The 18,527-nt window shown below is 41.5% G+C and overlaps 1 protein-coding gene across 3 annotated transcripts in view; it reads left to right on the forward strand.

Moving 5' to 3' along the window:
- SEMA5B (semaphorin 5B) overlaps positions 1 to 16,081 on the forward strand; it is a 715,815-nt gene extending 699,734 nt beyond the window's left edge. For all 3 annotated transcript variants that reach the window (XM_069224666.1, XM_069224667.1, XM_069224668.1), the window contains one exon: positions 11,832 to 16,081. In XM_069224666.1, the coding sequence (XP_069080767.1) occupies positions 11,832 to 11,987 (156 nt within the window). In that variant the 3' untranslated portion in view covers positions 11,988 to 16,081. The remainder of the gene's footprint in view (positions 1 to 11,831) is intronic.
- Positions 16,082 to 18,527: the final 2,446 nt, after the last annotated feature.

Here is an 18,527-nt window from a genome sequence, read left to right on the forward strand (position 1 = left end):
CATGTTGTGCAGCTCATATAGAAATAATTATAACGATTACTTCAACGACTTAAAAATTATGTCAGTTTTAAAACTTCTCATATTTTGGAACGTTTGAAGAAAAATGTGTTCCGTAAATTACTTAAGAACTAGATATGTCACATACAAAGGTGATGTCCCAGGCATTGGCCTCTGTTATGAAAGCATGTTTGGCCTTCGTTGCCTTTAAGGTTGGAAACGCATCAATTAGTCTGTTTGAATTGTGCTGAAATAGACTGAAGCATTTTAGTTGAAGCTCTTTTGTCTCGCCTTATGCGCGCAGCATATTTCAGTGCGTTACCAATTACAGTTCCGGGTATGCCGTGTGAGCATCCGCCATAAAAGAGTGCTTTGTTTAGGATGCACCTTTGAAAGAGAAAATAACAAATACATATGGTGTGGACTTCAGCTGATCTTGAGCAAGAAGAAAATAAAACATCCGATTGACCAACTGCTGGAGAAATATGTTCCTCAACTGGTTTCTTTTTGCATAGCTTGTGAAAAGCTAAGATCCTGTTTGCTGGGAGGCTTTGTTAGATAGCTATTCTAAATGATATATTATTTAGCTAAACAGACTTTAGCACTAGGTACGTCCAAGACTCATCTTGTCTGCCCATTTCCTGCCTTGTGCAATGTTACAGTACACAAATAGTCTTCAGCTGTGTCGTTGCAGTTAGTGTTTGAAAGCCATTCTCATCATTAAAATTCTATAATTTCTCTGTGTGCCTACTTCTCTTCCATCTGTGTTACACATAGCGCCTCTTCAAAATCATCTTCTTTGCAAAATAAAAACTACTAGCATACTTAAAAAATTTGCTACACACAAATCACATATTTTGTTCTCAAAACACAAATTCTTTTAATTGTAACTGTGAAGCAGGGCCTGCCTGCTTGCTTTCCTAACATATTTTACCTGTACTCTTCAGGTTCCTCCTAAACTTCTGTGTTAAGCCCCTGGCAAGTCAGAAGCCTTTGTGGAGCCTTTAGTCACTAACATCATGTGGCACCCCGCCGCTCTTCCAGCAGTAGGGGCTCCTCATTTAAAACAGAAACCTTGTCTAGTAAATGATGTGCAGGCAACTCCAACCTACGGCAGTGCCACGTGGCAAATGTCATTACCTGCCTCACCGGCCTACTTTTGTGAAATATTGAAACATTTTGCAGAGGAGGTGAAGAGGCGTGTACGGTGCATCTTTGGGGCAGACAACCTAAGCGCTTACTTCCTTGTGACGGCCCTGTTGAGCATGTTACATTGTCCCGGGTAATAATAGGATCCCAGCAGACTCTTACCTCAGAGATCCATCTGTCATTTGGAATCTTATTTGTATTTAAGAGCAACAGTTTTTAGCCATGACCTTCTAAAAGTAGCCTCACCCACTGAAATTCTACGGAAAGTTCATGCTCCGCAACATTTCACCTATAGCACAAGCATCTTGTGTCAATAAAGCACTGAGAGGTGGTGGCTCCACCTTTCTTGGTGAAAAGAAAGACTAAGGCCCATATTTATACTTTTTTAGCGCCTCATTTGCGTCACTTTTTGATGCAAAAGCGGCGCAAACTTGCAAAATACAATTGTATTTTGCAAGTGTGTGCCGTTTTTGTGTCAAAAAGCGGCGCAAATGCGGCGCTAAAAAAGTATAAGTATGGGCCTAAATGAGCTGTGAGTGGACCTAAGTGATCTCCAATTAGTGTGGCACACTATTTGCTAAGTCTCGTTTTGTATGTTTGAGGATTTTCCAAACCTCACAATATGATCAAAGGTCACCGTTCATGCACCAAGTGAAACCGTTGCAATTGAAACTACAGTGAACGTCACTGAAGTATTCTAAAGCCCAGTATGAAATAAGCAATGGGAAATCAAATATGTCATGTCAATGAAAGGCATTAGCCAACCTTTCAACTTTCCCACTCAGTGGTGCTAATGCTGTCCTTTCAGCAGCAGAAACCAGCTTTGGCAAAGCCAATATGTCTGGTTTGCATTTTGGGTTACGATTATAAAAAAAGAAAAAAGTGCACTGGAAAAGAAGCAAACATTCATTGCTTCCTGTATAGAACCTATCTACTAGATACAACATTAAATTTGTCATAAATCAGTTTACTTTTTATATATAAAATAGTCTCTCATGCATTACAAAACACACTCACATTACGAATTGAAATGTTATAACAAACAATCAACACAAAGAAATACTATTTTGGGCAGAACCAAAACCCATTCTATGCATACTTTAAAGGATTGATAACAATATGTACTGCTGGCAGATGTGCGGTCAAGCCAGACCTAAAAACGGATGTCCCCAGTGTGATGACGTGCATGCGCACCACACATGAGCATGTATATGTCATGGAGCTTCAGTGGCCTTTTTATTTTTTTACTTTTATGGCTGGTCCCAATGGAATGCTGTAAATCTACACAGAAATCATCCCCACACACATACACTTATATATATAATAATAATAATGGATCTGTGGCAGCCATTCTTTTGTTTTAATTTACTGTTACAGTGTGTCGGATGCCAATCTTGGCGCAATAAATGTAAAATATATACATGAAAGGTGTGCAAAATCACTTTTTAGGGAAAGGAGCGTCCTAGTGTTACATTGAAGCTGCTTGGTCCTCCGTAAAAGAAAACATGTGTTTAAAAAAATTGGACGGGGGCGGTGGTGAGCAAAGGAGGAGCTGTGGGGGATAAAAAGAAACCTTTTTGGACGGGGAGGGGCAGGGAAGCAACAAATAAACTTTGGAAGGGGAGTGGAGACTGGAGGGAGTGAGGAAGATGAAGGTGAAAATAGTACACAGAAGGGAGAGTAAGTAAACAAATGACCTCCCTTAGAATGTTCAAACATAACTGATTGCAAGTAGTAGAAGGCTACAACTCAGCCAAAGAGAAATATGGTAAAGAAAGGATGCTCCTTTAATGCAACAAGCACAAGATGATGAAAACAAGCACTGTCAAAGACTATAGGTCTTGTCTACTGGCTTTGCCAATCTTTTTAATCCATGCTGTACAGCATCACAGCTGCTGTTCAGCATGGCTATAAAAAAAAAGGCGATGACACAGTTGCTGCATCCTTTTGCTGGTGCATGCAGGGATTTAACACACATGCACACCTACAAAATGACGTGTTTTTTTCACTTTTTATTCACCAATTTGAGATGGATCTGTAAATTTAAAAAAAGACCTGAAAGAACAGGTTTAAAAGACTGAACGTGCTCGAAAAAAATGTTTAAAATTTAAAAACGATGACTGACTTCCAGGAGTGGGTGTAAAGGGAGAAGCAACACAGCAGGGAGAAAAAACACAAGCGAAAGAGAGCATTGTGGACTGCGGGGGGGTAGAAGCATACACTGGTGAGAGAGCACAACTGTGAGTGGGGGAGAGAAGCACATTGGCAAGAGAGGGGCACGGACAGGGAGAAAAGCACATGGGACATAGCTTGAAAATGCATGTACTTTAATGGAGTGCTTAAACAGAAAGTGATAGGAAAGCCAACAAGTGGTAACCAATGTTGCTAGCCCTGATTTCAAAATGAAAAAAAACAACTTTACAGATTAGTAAGGGTGCAGAGTGATGATCTGCAACACTATATAAATGTTCTTCTGTTATGATTGTTGTCAGGTTCTCCCAACTCACACTGCGTAATGTAAGGCACACAGAAATCTGTGCAGCTCCTACTTGTGTTCAGTGGCCGCAGGAATGGCACATGTATGCTGTTAATCTATTTACTGAGGTATAGGCAGTGGTATAGCTCTGGCCAAAGGTAGATCATTCCTCATGTTCTTGTCTATTCCCTACATTTTGCTACTCAGAATTCATGTCCCAGAAACAGTCATCATTGCTACAGCCAAAGCAAACAGCTAAAGGATGCATTCATATATCTCTGCCTTTTATGAATGACAAATCTAGGTGGGATAATTTTTTCAAGGTGTTTTTCACTTTTGAATTAGATTTCCATTAAAATTAAACTCAAGTTCTACATTAATGTAGAGAGAAAGTAAAAACAATATAAAAGGCATATGCATTGTAGTATTACGATAATAGCAACATCTATTTTTTTTAGTAAAGCCTATACCACGTATGTTCTAAATGTAGATCTCTGTAATCTGATATTGAATAAAAGTGGGCGATTGCAAGGCTGCATACCATGAAAAGAGAAGGTGGATTGGTTTGCTTTTGTCTAGCCATTTTCCCTTATATTTCTTTTCTTTCTTTTCTCTTTTCATAGTGTGCTCACCTTGGGCTTACAAGAACTGTACTGCTAGATCCCAGTAGAGTTGCGGGGTATGTGCATGGGTAACCCTCTGCTTAGCCTGCATGAACGTACCCCTGTTTCTTGTACCCAGGGGCTGGCAATCTACTAGTGTCCAGTCCCAGCCAGGACCAGGGACATAGCTACCATTTGTACAGCAGGTTCAGTGGCACTGGAGCACTGAGGGGGGCATTGAAACCTAACAACTGCTGCATTCTACTTATGCAACAGCAATCAGTGGGGCCATTTTCCTTGCTTGCACCAGGGCCCATGGTATCCTTGCTAAGTACTGGCCAAGTCAGGGGCTTAATGAAACATAAAGCAACAGCCAGCAATGGCTGTCCCTCATTTTTAACTATCGCATCCAAGTCCCATGTTTCTGTGTTTTTAGAGCCTGTGTCAGCTTTAGCAGTGAGAGAAGGATGCAGAAACCCAGATCTGTGCTGAGGGCGTGCCAGTACTGCTAGGAAAGATCCTTTGTTGCTGCTAGTATCTGCTTGATGCCGCCAGATATTCTTAAAATAATCATGTAAGATTGGAACAATACTGAGTACACTTTACACTCAGCCACAGAGAGATTGCGTGTGCGAGTGTGCTGAATTCTGCTGCCCTCATGCAGTCTCCTCTCACATTCAGACTCTAGTGGAAGTATCGCAGGAAGTCTTTTGTCTGCCCCCCTCCCCTCCCCGAGGGATTTCGTCCTGAAAGTCATGCTGAAGAACCACTTCTTGGAAAATTAAGTTTTAAAGTGTTCTACTGAATCTTCTGTTGTCTTATTCAGCCCACTTCTTGGTGTTGTCTTGTTGCCTATGCAGGAGTGCGCATAGAAGCGATGGTCAGTCCTCTTCTGGATCTTTTTCAGAGCTTTCGGGGATCAAATCCTCATTACAATACTGTGAAGCCCGTTTGGCTACACAAAGAGGATCAGGAATTAATATTGAAGTTTAGTAGATTTATTACTAATTAATAAGTCCAATATATGAGAATATTAAAATCGGGTTATAAAGGTACAAAATCAGTCTGCGAGCTAAAGTGCTGAAACAAGTTCAATCTCCTACGGAGATTAGTCATAGCAATGCAAAAACGAAGCGATAGGAATCTGCATTCTAGGAGAAAGAATTCCGATTCTTTCTAGTCAGCAATAAAAGTTTAGTCATCCAGCTCAGTTCTAGGCTAAATTGGACTAAAGATAAAGGGGTTGGGACAGAGCCAGGTAGGTGTCAGCATTGCAAAGAACTCAGTAAAAGTCTTTGATAAGTACAGAGCCCAGTGTTAGCATGAAGCCATACACTGAGGATAAGGATTCTAAGAGGACGGCACCTCTCAGAGTCTAAAGGATTTCTGCCGAAGTTCTAATAGTGTGAGCACTAAATTAATGTGAAAAGTTTGAGGAGCATCTGTATCTTCTGAACACATCACCAAACACCCAATCATTTCTCCTTCTCACGGATCGATCGCGCTTGCAACATGAAGTGATTTTCCCATTCCACGGGACACTAACGAACAGGCTGACCTTGAGTTGCTTCTTCCAAAATAAACAGTGAAGAGGAGGCACACCACATCACCCAGTCTGTGTTAAGGTCTTCTTGCTGCAGCCTCGCTAACACTAGAACACAATGATGCTTTCACTATTCGAGCAATCAAGAATGTGCACCTGCAAAGAAAAACACGCACAGTAAGGGAAATTACAATTCACATTAACATGAATGGCCTGCTCACCCTAACTTAATAAATCATTGTTAATGCGCACTCATTTCATACTTGAATATTACTACAGCATCATGTTAAAATAAATTCGAACAGGAAGAAGTAAAGCGATGATTACATGTGAAATGCATATTCAGTAAATACAATACATCGGAGTATAAGTGTGAATGAGAACTACAAATCAACTTGTTAAAGTCAAACATTAGAGCACACTCGTATACATGAAACTCTAATACCTACAGCGACTGCCCCCTCAATAATATGGTTTGGTGCTTCACTCTAAATTAGCAATGTTAAGTCTCTCAGGATATATGCTGCCAGTTACATCCGACTTTACTTGTGTAAGGTTTAGGGCTGCAGCCAAAGTCACAATGCCACACCTCCTTTGTTGCACCCTGCATATGTATAAGGGACGCTTTGCAGCCTGACCCCAAAGCGGCAACAGGTAGGCAGGAACATTTCTGCAGAGCGCCCCCACTGTGTAAGCACAGCCTTTCGTTTATTTACCTCCCGAGATTCTGGATTCTTGTCATGGAAGGCCCAAGGCACACAACAGAGTTTGAAGTAAATTAGACACATGCTAACAAAGAGCCGAGCAGCGACACAGTTGACTTTTTTAAATAATTAGATTTGATGGTCATGTCACTGTCGCTAACTGGCGCGTTTCCTCTTATTGCACACTGTCTCCCCGTCTTCCGGCCGTATTTCTCTTTATTGCTGAAGCTGGAAATCACTAACGCCCTCCTCAGGGGCTTATTACTTTTGTAAGCCGAATATGTGCAGGGGAGAGCGTGAGGGCAGGGAGGAAGGGAAATACCATTGTGTTCACATTTGTGGTTGTGTGCGCGCCTGGGTGGGTTTTAGGTCTGGCAGGCTTCAGCAATCATCTCCCAGAATGACTTTATAATTCGACATTTTTATTGTCTCCAATGTATTCGACAGAGAAACTCCTCCACTATTTGTACTCTTGGCCAATCAACTAGAAATTTCACGAATCACGAAAATATACCGATTCAGTCTTGCAGTTACTGCTTTTGCCAACTGCTAGATTCGGCTCTGCCCAGGAGTCAACATAAAAGGACAAACCGAAAATTAGAACAGATGAATCATACATGGTCACGGACATTTAAAAAAATAACGTATTCAGATTTCACAACGACACAATATTACTAAATAATATCCATCAGCAGCAGCAAGGAAAGAGAAACATTTTGCAATAACCATGTGTATTCTCATTTTCAGTGCCGCTGTGGGCAGGATACAAATCCAAATACTGATGCGAGTTGATTTTTCTTTTCCATTAGGAAAGTTATATTGTCCATCCCGACCAGACTTGACACAACCGGCCGTGTCTTCATTACTTAAAGATGTTTGAATTCAAAATTTAGGCCTCTAAGGCTTTAAAAAAGTTATTGTAGCAGTGGTTCCCCATTCGCCTCCCTCGGTTGGGGCTGCATTCCCACGTTTGCGCCAACTTGTTCAAGAACAGCCTCACATTCCTGGTCTGATGGGCGACGCGATTGTAGGGAAATAGATTGTTCTCAATCATTATCATTATATACTTCATGTGGTTATTGGAATCCAACACACGTGTGTGTGTGTCAGTGTCCGTGTCAGTGTCACTACTTGCAGCTCATTTTCATCGCTTCACTCACCAGGCTAGGTGCTTAGTCAGACATTTATTTACACACTTCTCACCACTTCCGGCCATGATCGTCAGCTACGTACAGGGCTACAACTATCCCACAAAGCTGGGTCAAAATATAATCACCTCTCTCTGACGCCCTTGCAGTTCACTCTCAGCCACGAAGTATCGTTCTCAGTCTTACCCTCCATAACCAAGGGCACCTCTTCCCTCCTCTGGGACGCTGGACACCGATGAGTGGCACAGAATGTTGTGAACGAGGGTGCGGTCCATCCTCCTAAGGTTCTGCCTAGAGCATCATAAAGAAACGTAAAAAAGCAAATGCTTTCACCGTTGGCTCAAAGATAACTAGTATAGTGCGTAGTTAAAGTGAAAGAAGCCGGAAGGTGGCACAGAGAAATAAATCTTTTTTTTTTTTTTTTTTTTTTTTAAGAGGAAAGAGCACTGATCAGTTCGAATAAGAGTGTAAAAGATTGTCCGGAGATGGCAATAAGCAAGACCACTTGAATAATATTCATGTGAGCACAGGTCTGACTCTGCTATCACAGATTACATATCTACTTTTCATCGCAGTTTATTTGACTTTTTCATTCCAAGATCAGGAAACGTGGTTATATTTTCAGCGGCTTCAGTTTCCCCATTTTTAGGTATGATAAAAAGGCAATGGTTCAGACTCTTAATATTTATCGTCAAGTTGTTTCTAGCAATATTTGTGGATGGCTGATTAAGAATGAGGACCCCTTGTTAATGTTGGTTTGTATACACTGTGCAAAGACCTGTGGCCAGCCAGCATTCTTGTCTCACCCCTCTTGTGGCATCACACTGCTGGCTTAGCTTCCAATTTTTACCTCCTCTCACTTGGGAGATGATATTTAAATAAAATTCTGTAATAAATTATGTTGTGTTTAGTGCTCCGCAAAGCGCCAAAGTGTATGTATTGCGTATTTCAATCTGCAAAATGTATAAAGGTTAAAAATCCACAACTTACCCAAAAAAGTCCAATAAATAACACTGACTGCTAAAAAAAAAAAAATACCTTAAAAGAGCCGAAAGAGAGGGTAAAGTCTTCATCACCATCCTCCACTCCCCTACTCAAAAAATAACATAGCAATAAGACATAGCCATAGTAGCTCGGTGCAGTGAGGCGGAAGCACATGATGAGCGGCCATCTTTAAATGATTTTGTTTTGTCCTATTCGAAGATGGCTACCATGGATACATGTGCATCTGCAGCAGTTCTCTTTCAAATGGATTTGTTAAAAAAAAAAAACTTTTGGAGTTGCCTATTACGCATGAGCATATGCTGGGCACTATCCTGGATTGGTCAGAAAAACTTTGAAAGACAGCCACCTGCCAATAGTGTGGTGAGGGCAAACCGGTATTTTTCTAAAAAAAAAAGGAAAAAGAGGATCCTAGGTGGGTCGATTAAGAGGAAGGAAGAGCTGGGCATCAGGTAAAATGGGGGAGCAGGGAGAGACCAGAAAGAAAATACACTTCCCAGTGCACTGCAAAGATGTGACGTGAGCAGTGGAAGGATACATCATCCATTTAGAATGGCTGGGACCAAAATGCTCCTGGGTGGGACAGATACAAAAATTAAGTGGAAAGCCACTGAATCTGAAACATGAAAGCGAGATAGAAAACAGTGCAGTCCAATCATGAGCAAGGGAGCTGCCTGAAAGCTCACTGTATATGTTATGTAATAAAAACAAAAATTCATGCCACACTGTCTAGCTGAGACTTAAAAAGACCAAAAGGACAAGATCCGTCAGAGAGGGAATGCTAGTTGGAGCTGACGAAGGAGGTAAGTATGAGTGCGTGAACCACAGAGTCCGAGGACAGAGTATGATCAAAGTAGGGACGATTGTGTGAAAGGAGGTAGTGTTGCCAAGGAGGAGAAGGAGGTTGTAACTGGACAAACGGACGAATACAATAGCAGGAGATTGGAATGTCGAGTTAATAAAAGTAGAAAAGTCTTAACAGTGTTTCGGATAAAGAAGGACTCCCCTTGAAGAAGAAAGAAGCAAGCAAAGAGAAACCAACAAGTAGAATGAGGCGTGTACAGAAAGGAGACTAAAGGGAGATACTTGATGAAAGACCGTTCTATAACTATAACACAGTCCAGTCACATAATCCCATCCAAAACATTCATATGTTGAACAACGACTTGTGAATTGAGGTATTTCTATGGTAAAAACCTAATACAGTGGGCAACGTAGGCACCTGGAATGGTAACAAGAAACATAATCTGAAAGGTGCTTGTCTTCCTATAAAAGTAGGTGGTGCAACCGTATTTTAATGTGCTAGCCTTTTAACCTATTATCTCAAAAAAGATTAATCATAGGAACCTACCAAAAAAGTGTGCACCTTACAGCTTTCTATATTTTTACTCTGGAATCTGGAAACATGTAATTTGATAGCCCTTAACTCTAGTTGTACCCGTGTACTCTGAGGCACTACCAGAGCTGCTAGACTCTGGAATAAATCCAGCACACTGTGCCTGATGAGTCGCTGTGTAGATTTGCTGATGTTGAGTTGATCTGAGGTGCTTGCATTGTCTGCTATCAATGTCTCCCAGTATGGTTGAAGGAGTGCTTCTTGAACATGTGAGTGGCTTGCGTGAAATGAGCTTTGTCCCAACAGCTGGCGCCAGTGGACACTTCTGACCACTCTCGTGTAATTAAACTTGATTGCAGACACCACTCGGAACATTCATAGATACAAGAAATCTCATTAACCTTTGGACTCCACAGCCATGTTTTTTATACTCAGTCAAATACTTCTGTATTCTCCAGCACTTTCCTTGTCGTGCGCGGCGTATGTATCTTCACTGTGAGATCGCAGTAGTTTACAGGGTCGGATTGAATGCCTGCTGGGGTTAAATCCGTCAGGTTGTACGCGCACGCGCCCTGTGGTCCTCGCCTGGCGATGTTTGAGGAGACTTCACTTGATGAGCGCTCCACTGCTCGACTGCCTATGACCCCTGACCTCCGGTCGGATTATCATGCTTTTCTGACCTGGCATGGAAGGACGTTTCTCAAAATAGCCGAACACGCGAAATTTTTGGTGTTTTGCCTAAACAAGTAATGTCCTTTGCAAAAATCAGCTGTACAGATGTGACAGCGAGCCTTTTGAAAGTTCTGTTTATTTTTAAATATAAAACGGTGGCTAAGTAGTAGAGTTTGTGAGCTCTAATGTGTATTTTATTAAATGACTCACGATGCTTCTATCACACAGACCGGGTAGGCAGATGATGGCTGTCTGACACGCACTTTATGGGTTCAGATCGTAGCGTGATCGATACACCTTATTGGCTTTCTAAAGTCAATAAATAGAGTACTGTTCAATTTAGTAAGAGTAAAATCAGAGGCCGGTTACATGCATTGTTGTATCAGACTGTGAGCAGCTTTGCTCGTGTAATCAGGCAATTTTAAACCAGCATTTGCACTGACAATGTAAAATGTAGGGACTTCGGGCCATATGTACAAACACGTTTTCCCATAGACACAGAATGGGCAAAACTGCTTGCTACATCTGGCCCTTATTTAAGGACAAGAGGCAGCCCATTGTGCTCCAGCACTGGGGAAAGGACAGGGATGTGCTGTAATGGGACAAATACGGCACATTTCTGGCCTTTCCTTGTGACACAGCCACAAACTCATAGATTTGCCCTGTAACATCTAGCTCTATGGGTTAGTCTGCCATTGGGGTGTGAGGATCCTTGTATTCCACCTGGTCCTGCCTCTATGTATTTTTTCTTTTTCTCGCAGAGACGGTGGCACAATTCTGTACGCACCTTGTAGTCCTTGAATTCATTTTACTCTCTTCATTCTTCCTATCCGCAAACTCTACTCCCAAATCTTTTTATTAATTTTTTAGGTCTCCCCTATCAGACAGCGAAAGTGCTTGGGGCCAGATGTAGCAAAGGTGTTTACCAATTCTATGTCTATGGGAAAAAGTGTTCGTACATATGGCCCTTAGTTCCCTCTGTTTCTGGTATGCAGGAATGGACTTGCTTTGTGGGAAGTGCCAGACTTCTGCCAAAGCACTTCTGTATTTAGGTTATGAAAGTGTTTGGTTGTTAAAAACAGGCTTCCCGCTGACTTTCTCAAGGGTACCTATGTGGGAAGTGTATCAAGTTGATAAATTGTAAGCGCTTCTGTGGTAAGACAAAACACTAAAAATACTTGTTTTTTTATTTCCTTTTTCAGACATTAAACAAGAACAATCTGATCCCAGATGAAAGGTCGAATTTTTACCCCTTGCAGCAGACTAATGTGTACACCACAACATATTACCCAACAACAATGAACAAATATGACTACATGCCAGACACCTCTCCAGGAAGGACCTTTACCAACAGCTGAGGACAGATCCCCTCAAGCAATTGATTTCTTCTTTTCATTTATACTGTTTGCCCAGTTGGGTTTGTGGACCACGCCTGGCCCTTTCTCAAGATGTTGCTATCATACATTGAGCCTACGTTCCCTGTTGTTTCTCTCAGATCTTCACATTTCCTGTATGGTTGGGATATTGACATCACAAGGGTCTGCTGAAACACAGATTTATTTCTGTGTGCACATTTGTGAAATCCTGGATGGACAAGTCACCCAAATTGGTCTTGGGACAAGTAAGTTAGTCTGGAAGATCCCTACATTGTCTTGAAGCAATGCTCCACGACCCTTGGATGTGGACTAAAACCTCATGGGTTGATCTTTTGAAGAAGCCTAGACAGGAGGTTTGTGAACTTGAGTCTTTTCCGTAGGGTCCTGTACATGTACGGAAGTGCGTTGTTTATTAAAAAAAGAAAAAGACAAATCAATTAGCGGTACATCGAATGGCCTACACCTTGCATGACAGGCTGCTAAGACTTCCTTCATGCTATACGCTTGACAAATATTTTACAAGTTTGTTGCATTAACTTTCTAATTCAGTATTCACAGCCTAACAATACCCAATAGAAAGAAGTAGCCTACAATCCTTCCTTGGCAGTGTTTAGTTCTACTTCAATGAGAGATAAAAGACAGACGAACAAATGCTACTATTTCTACCTAAAGACATGTTTTTGTTTCTACTGGTAGAGTTCCATTGCTTTCAATTAGGGGTATTATGTTTATTCTGTCACGTCAACATTTATTCCAGTGGGAAGGAGTGGAAACCTATGGATCCATATTCTAACACCATTCTTTTCATGTTGTTGTTATCCATTCCTAGCATACCAATATTTACTTATTGATCATATTTGCTCCCATGCCACGAGAAGGAATGCAGAACTGTTCACAATATGTTTTCTGCGTCCATTTTATTGCACACTAGTCCATTTTTTGTCCATCTCTCAAGCATTCGGTATGTCTTCCATACGATACAAACAATTCTGCATTTTTGTACATATTCCACCAGATTTATTTGACCACTTAGACAACAAATATGTTTTTCCAGTACTTAAAACCAGAACCAAAATAGAATTTCATTTTTAGCACCTCTTATTGGTGCTTGACCCAAAAGAAAGTCTTCATGTGGTGGTGGGGTCAAACTGATTAGTACGTAGGTATGGTCTGTAGGCACATTGAATGAGAAAGGCTAGCGTTCATCATTGAGCTTTCTTTTGGGAATACCAAGGAAAAAAATAAATATTGTAATGTTATCTGTTCATATGGATATGGTCTTCTATGTCATTGCCTCCCTTATTAGGAAGCCTGACAACCATAACACTGTTTTTTACATCAGTTGTTATGCCCTTCTAAAAACAATCAGAAAGAAATCCTATCATGTCAATCCACAGTACATTTTTAATGAACAGAAGCTGATGTGTTTCTATTGACCATTGTCTTGTCTTTTTCTAAATCTTTAGGTTCCGGGCAGTTTTCCTCGACATTTGTAGACAAGTGTTCCAGCTGTAACTGGCTGAGCAGTAAATAGCAGTGATCATTGCATTTGAATGTGCTCCAAGATACTGACATGCGTTCAGTGTATACCCCTTGATTGCTTTTGACTCACACTGCTGATTTTCACTTCAGATGATTCTCTGCTCACAGCGTGGCTGCATTTTAAATCCAGGCTTCCTTTTAATGGACTGCCCTCATCCTAATGTATATAGGCCAGGGTTTTTCCTTCTTTTCTAGGGCTGCAATGCAAGGGCTGGCATAATGATTGTGCCTCTTCGACCCCACAGAAGGCCTTTTTGTGTCCACAATGGGGACCCAAGCCATCTTGTCAGGCTTTGTGAAAAATACACGTTATCTGTTAGTGACTATTTCATGAAGAACATATTTTTTCTTACATGATGAATGTAAATAAAGCACCACCAACACCTGGCCAAGGTGATGTGGGTCACATAGGGTAGATTCGCTGCTCATGATTAACTGCAGTGCTTCAACACAGCTAATTGCGTTTAATAGAGATTGAGCACTGCTTGTAGACTGTGTTTCAAAAATGTGTCTCATGGCCATGTTCAATGATAAAAGATGTGCCTAAACGTGAGCTAGAATAGTTGGTTATGGGCCATTATGATTGAAAATGTTTTTTATGTTATTTTTTTGTAATCCTGAAAAATTAATGTGAAGGAAAGTCTTTGGTCCGGTTGAGTACAGATTTTTACCAAAAAAGTACAGTAAAGAAAAACCGAACTCAAGTGGTTTCCCAAAATGCACCTGTATTTTGGGAGATAGCTGCATATGGTTCATCACATTTTTCAGCAGCCTATTTGGTAATATATGATTTTGGCAGTGATTTGGCAATAATGTGTAGTCTGTATACTTTTTAGACATAGAAATTCTGTAAGTTGACTGAGGAGGAGGGCCCCCAAGGTCTTTTTAGTTCTACCCCATGTAGTGCTAGGTACCGATATGATCATTTTTATTTGTCAGTTGCCTTCTGTTAAGGTCACGTGCCACTGTGTAGGGTTCTGACAGAGAATCAGTCCTTTCTGAATTATGGCCTGTTCCATGTATATGCCTTCTTCACTCTTATCAGTAGCTATTATAAACTAGTCAGGCTGTAATCCCCTTTTAGGCTAATTTACTTTCCTGACAGTTACTTTCAAAATAAGGATTCCCATGTGGCAAATAAATCTCTAAAGAAGGCATTTAAAACCAAGTTGGACTAGTCTGCTGGCAACACAAAAGTTGGTGGAGAGTTGGGCAACCCCTCAAAAGTGTGCTCTTTTACTGTCTGATTAAAAGAAAATGGTACGCTATCAGATCATTTTATCTATTTTTTGATAGGTGTTGATGTGGTATCAACACTGGAACAGTGCATTTTATCTCCAGAGTTTTTATTTTAGTCCATGGGAGTTTAGTTCTGAGCGTCATAGTCCACGTACATATCACATAATGGCGGACATAAATTAGAGAAGTGTGGAGTGGATAGAAGTTGACAGATCAGTGGAGGCTGCAGGAATGGCCGGAGGAGCAGTGTGCGGGGGGAAGGGGGGGGGGGGGGGTGGCTAAAGAAAAAGAAAAAATTACCTGCAGCTGCCGGACGCCACCTCAGTGCTTCTCTGTTTTTGCCGTCTCAATGCTTCTGTGCTACCCTCCCTACTCAATCCAGACACTTCTCTCAAGCTGTTGGACAGCATGAGAGAAGTGCTGGAACTGGCCTGAGCAGGCTTGAATGCTGCTTAGTGAGGGTTTGGGATTCTGCAATTGGTCTCCATCCAGCTGTGAAATACAGCTTGGGAGGAGAGTTCTAAGCGCGCATGTCAGTTTGGCCAGCCTCAGAAGGCCGGCCAAACTGACATGCGCACTTAGAGCACTCCTCCTCCCTGGTGACGTGGAGGATGCTGGCCCTGCCGCACCCTACAGTCCACGGAAAAATAAAATGATAATAAAATAATTTTATTATCATTTTATTTTTTGCCTTTCAGCAGTGGGGCGATGCTCCTCCATAGCAAGGGGCCGCCCCTGTGACAGATGTCGTTTTGATGCCATTGTCCTTCAGGTTGTTGGTGAGTTCAACCCACTCTATCCCTGTCTGTGATGTAGTGGAATGTGCTACTGACAAAAAAACCTCTTAAACCTCATTAATTTGCTGAAAAGTGGAATGCTCAGATGGCCTGCAGAGATGCAACGTTCCAGTTTCAAAAACTACTTCATGAGGGAACTTGTGTAGTGAGTAGATTGTAATGACGCATACTAGTTCCCCCTTCACAGAAGAGCAGTGCTTCAATGCATAGCAAATATGAAGTAGATATTTTTAAAGTAATGTTTAGAGTAAGATGTGTTTAGGAACACACAACCATTTTTTAGTCCTATAATTACTTATTTCCTGCCTACACCACAGCGTGGGTTAAGGTGGAGAGAAAGTCTGCTTTCTGTTTCCTTGGTGGTTGCAAAGATAGCGCATTTAACAAGGTACCAACAATGAGATAAGAGCGTGAGTGAAATAATCACACTTAAAAAAGATTAAGGGAAGCAATGAGTGCTATTATCATGCCCCTGCATTTTTGTGTGTTTGTCTCCGAGGTTTCAAATGTTGCCAGGCCTCCAATAAGGGCTTATGTTGCTCCATTTGTCTTTAAATCTTTAAAAAGTGGTGATCACATATTTTCCAGGCTGTCATTTCCTTGAACTGGGCAAATGCAGCGAGGGGAATAGGGCAAGAATGAACCGCGCACTAGGCAAGGAAGCGTTTTGTTTTAGAGGTATAGTGGTGGTTCTGTAAGGCTACTGCATTAACTTTGCATTCTGGAAGCTGTGGTTTTTATCACCATGCTGAAGAATTTGCAGGTATCGATTCGGGCCCGGATTTACAAAACAAAAAAAAAATCACGCAATAAAGTGCAGCAAGTACACTTGTGCTTTGTGTGAACCAGACAGAGCAGAACAGCACCATATCTACTAGTAGTGCTCTTTCCCTATTGGTGCACTTTTGGCTGCCATGCTCCAAGGGGCCACCCTGGCGCCATGGTGCAATGGTGTCTGCTTTGTAGCAGGCATAGTTTTTGTATAGGAAGGGGTCCCTTCTAGTACAGAAACTACGCTTTAAAGCGTTTACACTTTGTACATCAGCTGTAGAAGGCAACACTCATGCAAAGAGGAAAAAAGAAAGAGAAATGAAAACACATCTCTTCATTACACCTACCTTAGGGAGATGCAAGATTTTGGGGCAAATTCCTGTCTACAATTATTTGTAGATACAGAGGGGCATATTTTAGAAAAGTGGCGCAGCACTTAGTGCAAAGCCACTTTCCTTGCGCCCCATACCACCCCCCTAGCGCCACCATGTGTGCGCCCTATATAAGATACGGTGCACCATGGCGCTGGGCATGGGGCAATAGCAGTCATTTTTTATTGAAGCTTTTGATGCACTCTGCAGGAGTAGTGCCAAACTGTACTGCAGAGTACATAGGGGCTCATTATAATAATGGAAGCCCCCTTTTGACGCCTGCTCTGAGCAGGCGTTAAAAGTGCCGTAAAACATGAAGCAAGGAAATCTGTTAGATATACTTGCACCATTTTTTCTCACTCCCCCTAACGAGGTAACACCCCCTTTACATACATTATGCCTGGCGCAGGCATAATGTGGTGCAAAGGGTTTCAAAGTGGCGCAATGCATGCATTGCGCCACTTTGTAAATATGGCGCAAGGGTTTTGGCCTTGGGCCACATTAGCGTAAAAAAAGACACTAATGTGGCTCAAGGTGGCGCCAGTGGCTTATAAATATGTCCCGAAGCTTAATTAAAATCCGTTGCTGATTGCCTGGGAAATGCTCAAGCACCTCCAGTGGAACACCCCATTGACGCATAGTAAAGCAAGGCAGCGCTTTGCATTACTTTTGGTTGCAATACAACACGTCGTGATTTGCGTTGGAGCGTAAATACCACCACTCCACTTTGTGTCTAGTTTGCATTATTAAAGTAATGCAAACTTAACGGAGAGTCTTTGTAAATCTGGGATTTGATGTATAAATCCATACCTAGCTCCTCAATCTTGTTCGTTTGGATGGTTTTTGGTGCATCTTCAGATCAGTCCTTTTTTCCTTTAGTTGGCCAGTCAGAAGCTTACTAAATTATACCTGCACCGCCCCCCACTGCCCCCCCCCCAACTTTGTGCCGAGAGGATGGAGTCCCTTTTCTCCCTCAACATGGCCTTTGTTTACACTGATCCACATTTCTGACCCATACATAGAGAGGAAATGAACACATTAAGCGCTTCCTTAGTTCCAGGACAGTAGCTTCTGAAGGCATAAGGTCTTTATTCCCATCTTGATGCATCAGGAGTCAGAAGCAACAAATTAACCATGGCCTTATAGCTCTATTTTGTATGTGTAAAGTGATGTGGAGCAATCATGTGAAAAAGGACGACTACTGATATAACAGATGCCCTCTACGTAATCAACTTTCACCCTTTCCTACTCCTTTATGGTACATGTAAATGAAATTCCCATAAGCGGAAATTCTGAAGCATATGGGTAGGTTCCACTTTAATACAAGGCTTTGTAAATACTAGGTATCTGTTAGGCAGGTGCTTTTTTAGATGTGATAAGAGGTTCAGAAGAACCTCTTTAGTGGTCAAAGGCCAGGTGTTCTGAAGTACTTTTTAAGAGTTCATTGCAATAGGAAAGGCAATGGGAATATGAGCCAGAAATGTCAACATCACAGTAGTTTATTGTAAGGTAAGGAGCAGCTGATAGAATGACATTTTTTTAAAACAAATTATAAGTAGGTTGCACAGAGCTGGGTGAATCTGGTAAAATGTGCACTTTGCTCAGTTTGTAAAGATTCCCTTTTCTTTAGCAACAGAAACTTTCCATAAAAAAAGTTTTCCAAAGAAAATGAATCCGCAAAAAATGGGTGTTAAATCTGGCTTTCTCAGCCACCTCTTTTCAGCACATTTATATCCTTTTTGAGCAAACAATTTCTACATTTCGCAAAGATAAAAACAACTTTAAATACATTTCTGGAAATG

Source organism: Pleurodeles waltl, chromosome 3_1 (assembly GCF_031143425.1).
Source record: "Pleurodeles waltl isolate 20211129_DDA chromosome 3_1, aPleWal1.hap1.20221129, whole genome shotgun sequence".
In the NCBI taxonomy this organism is placed as follows: domain Eukaryota; kingdom Metazoa; phylum Chordata; class Amphibia; order Caudata; family Salamandridae; genus Pleurodeles; species Pleurodeles waltl.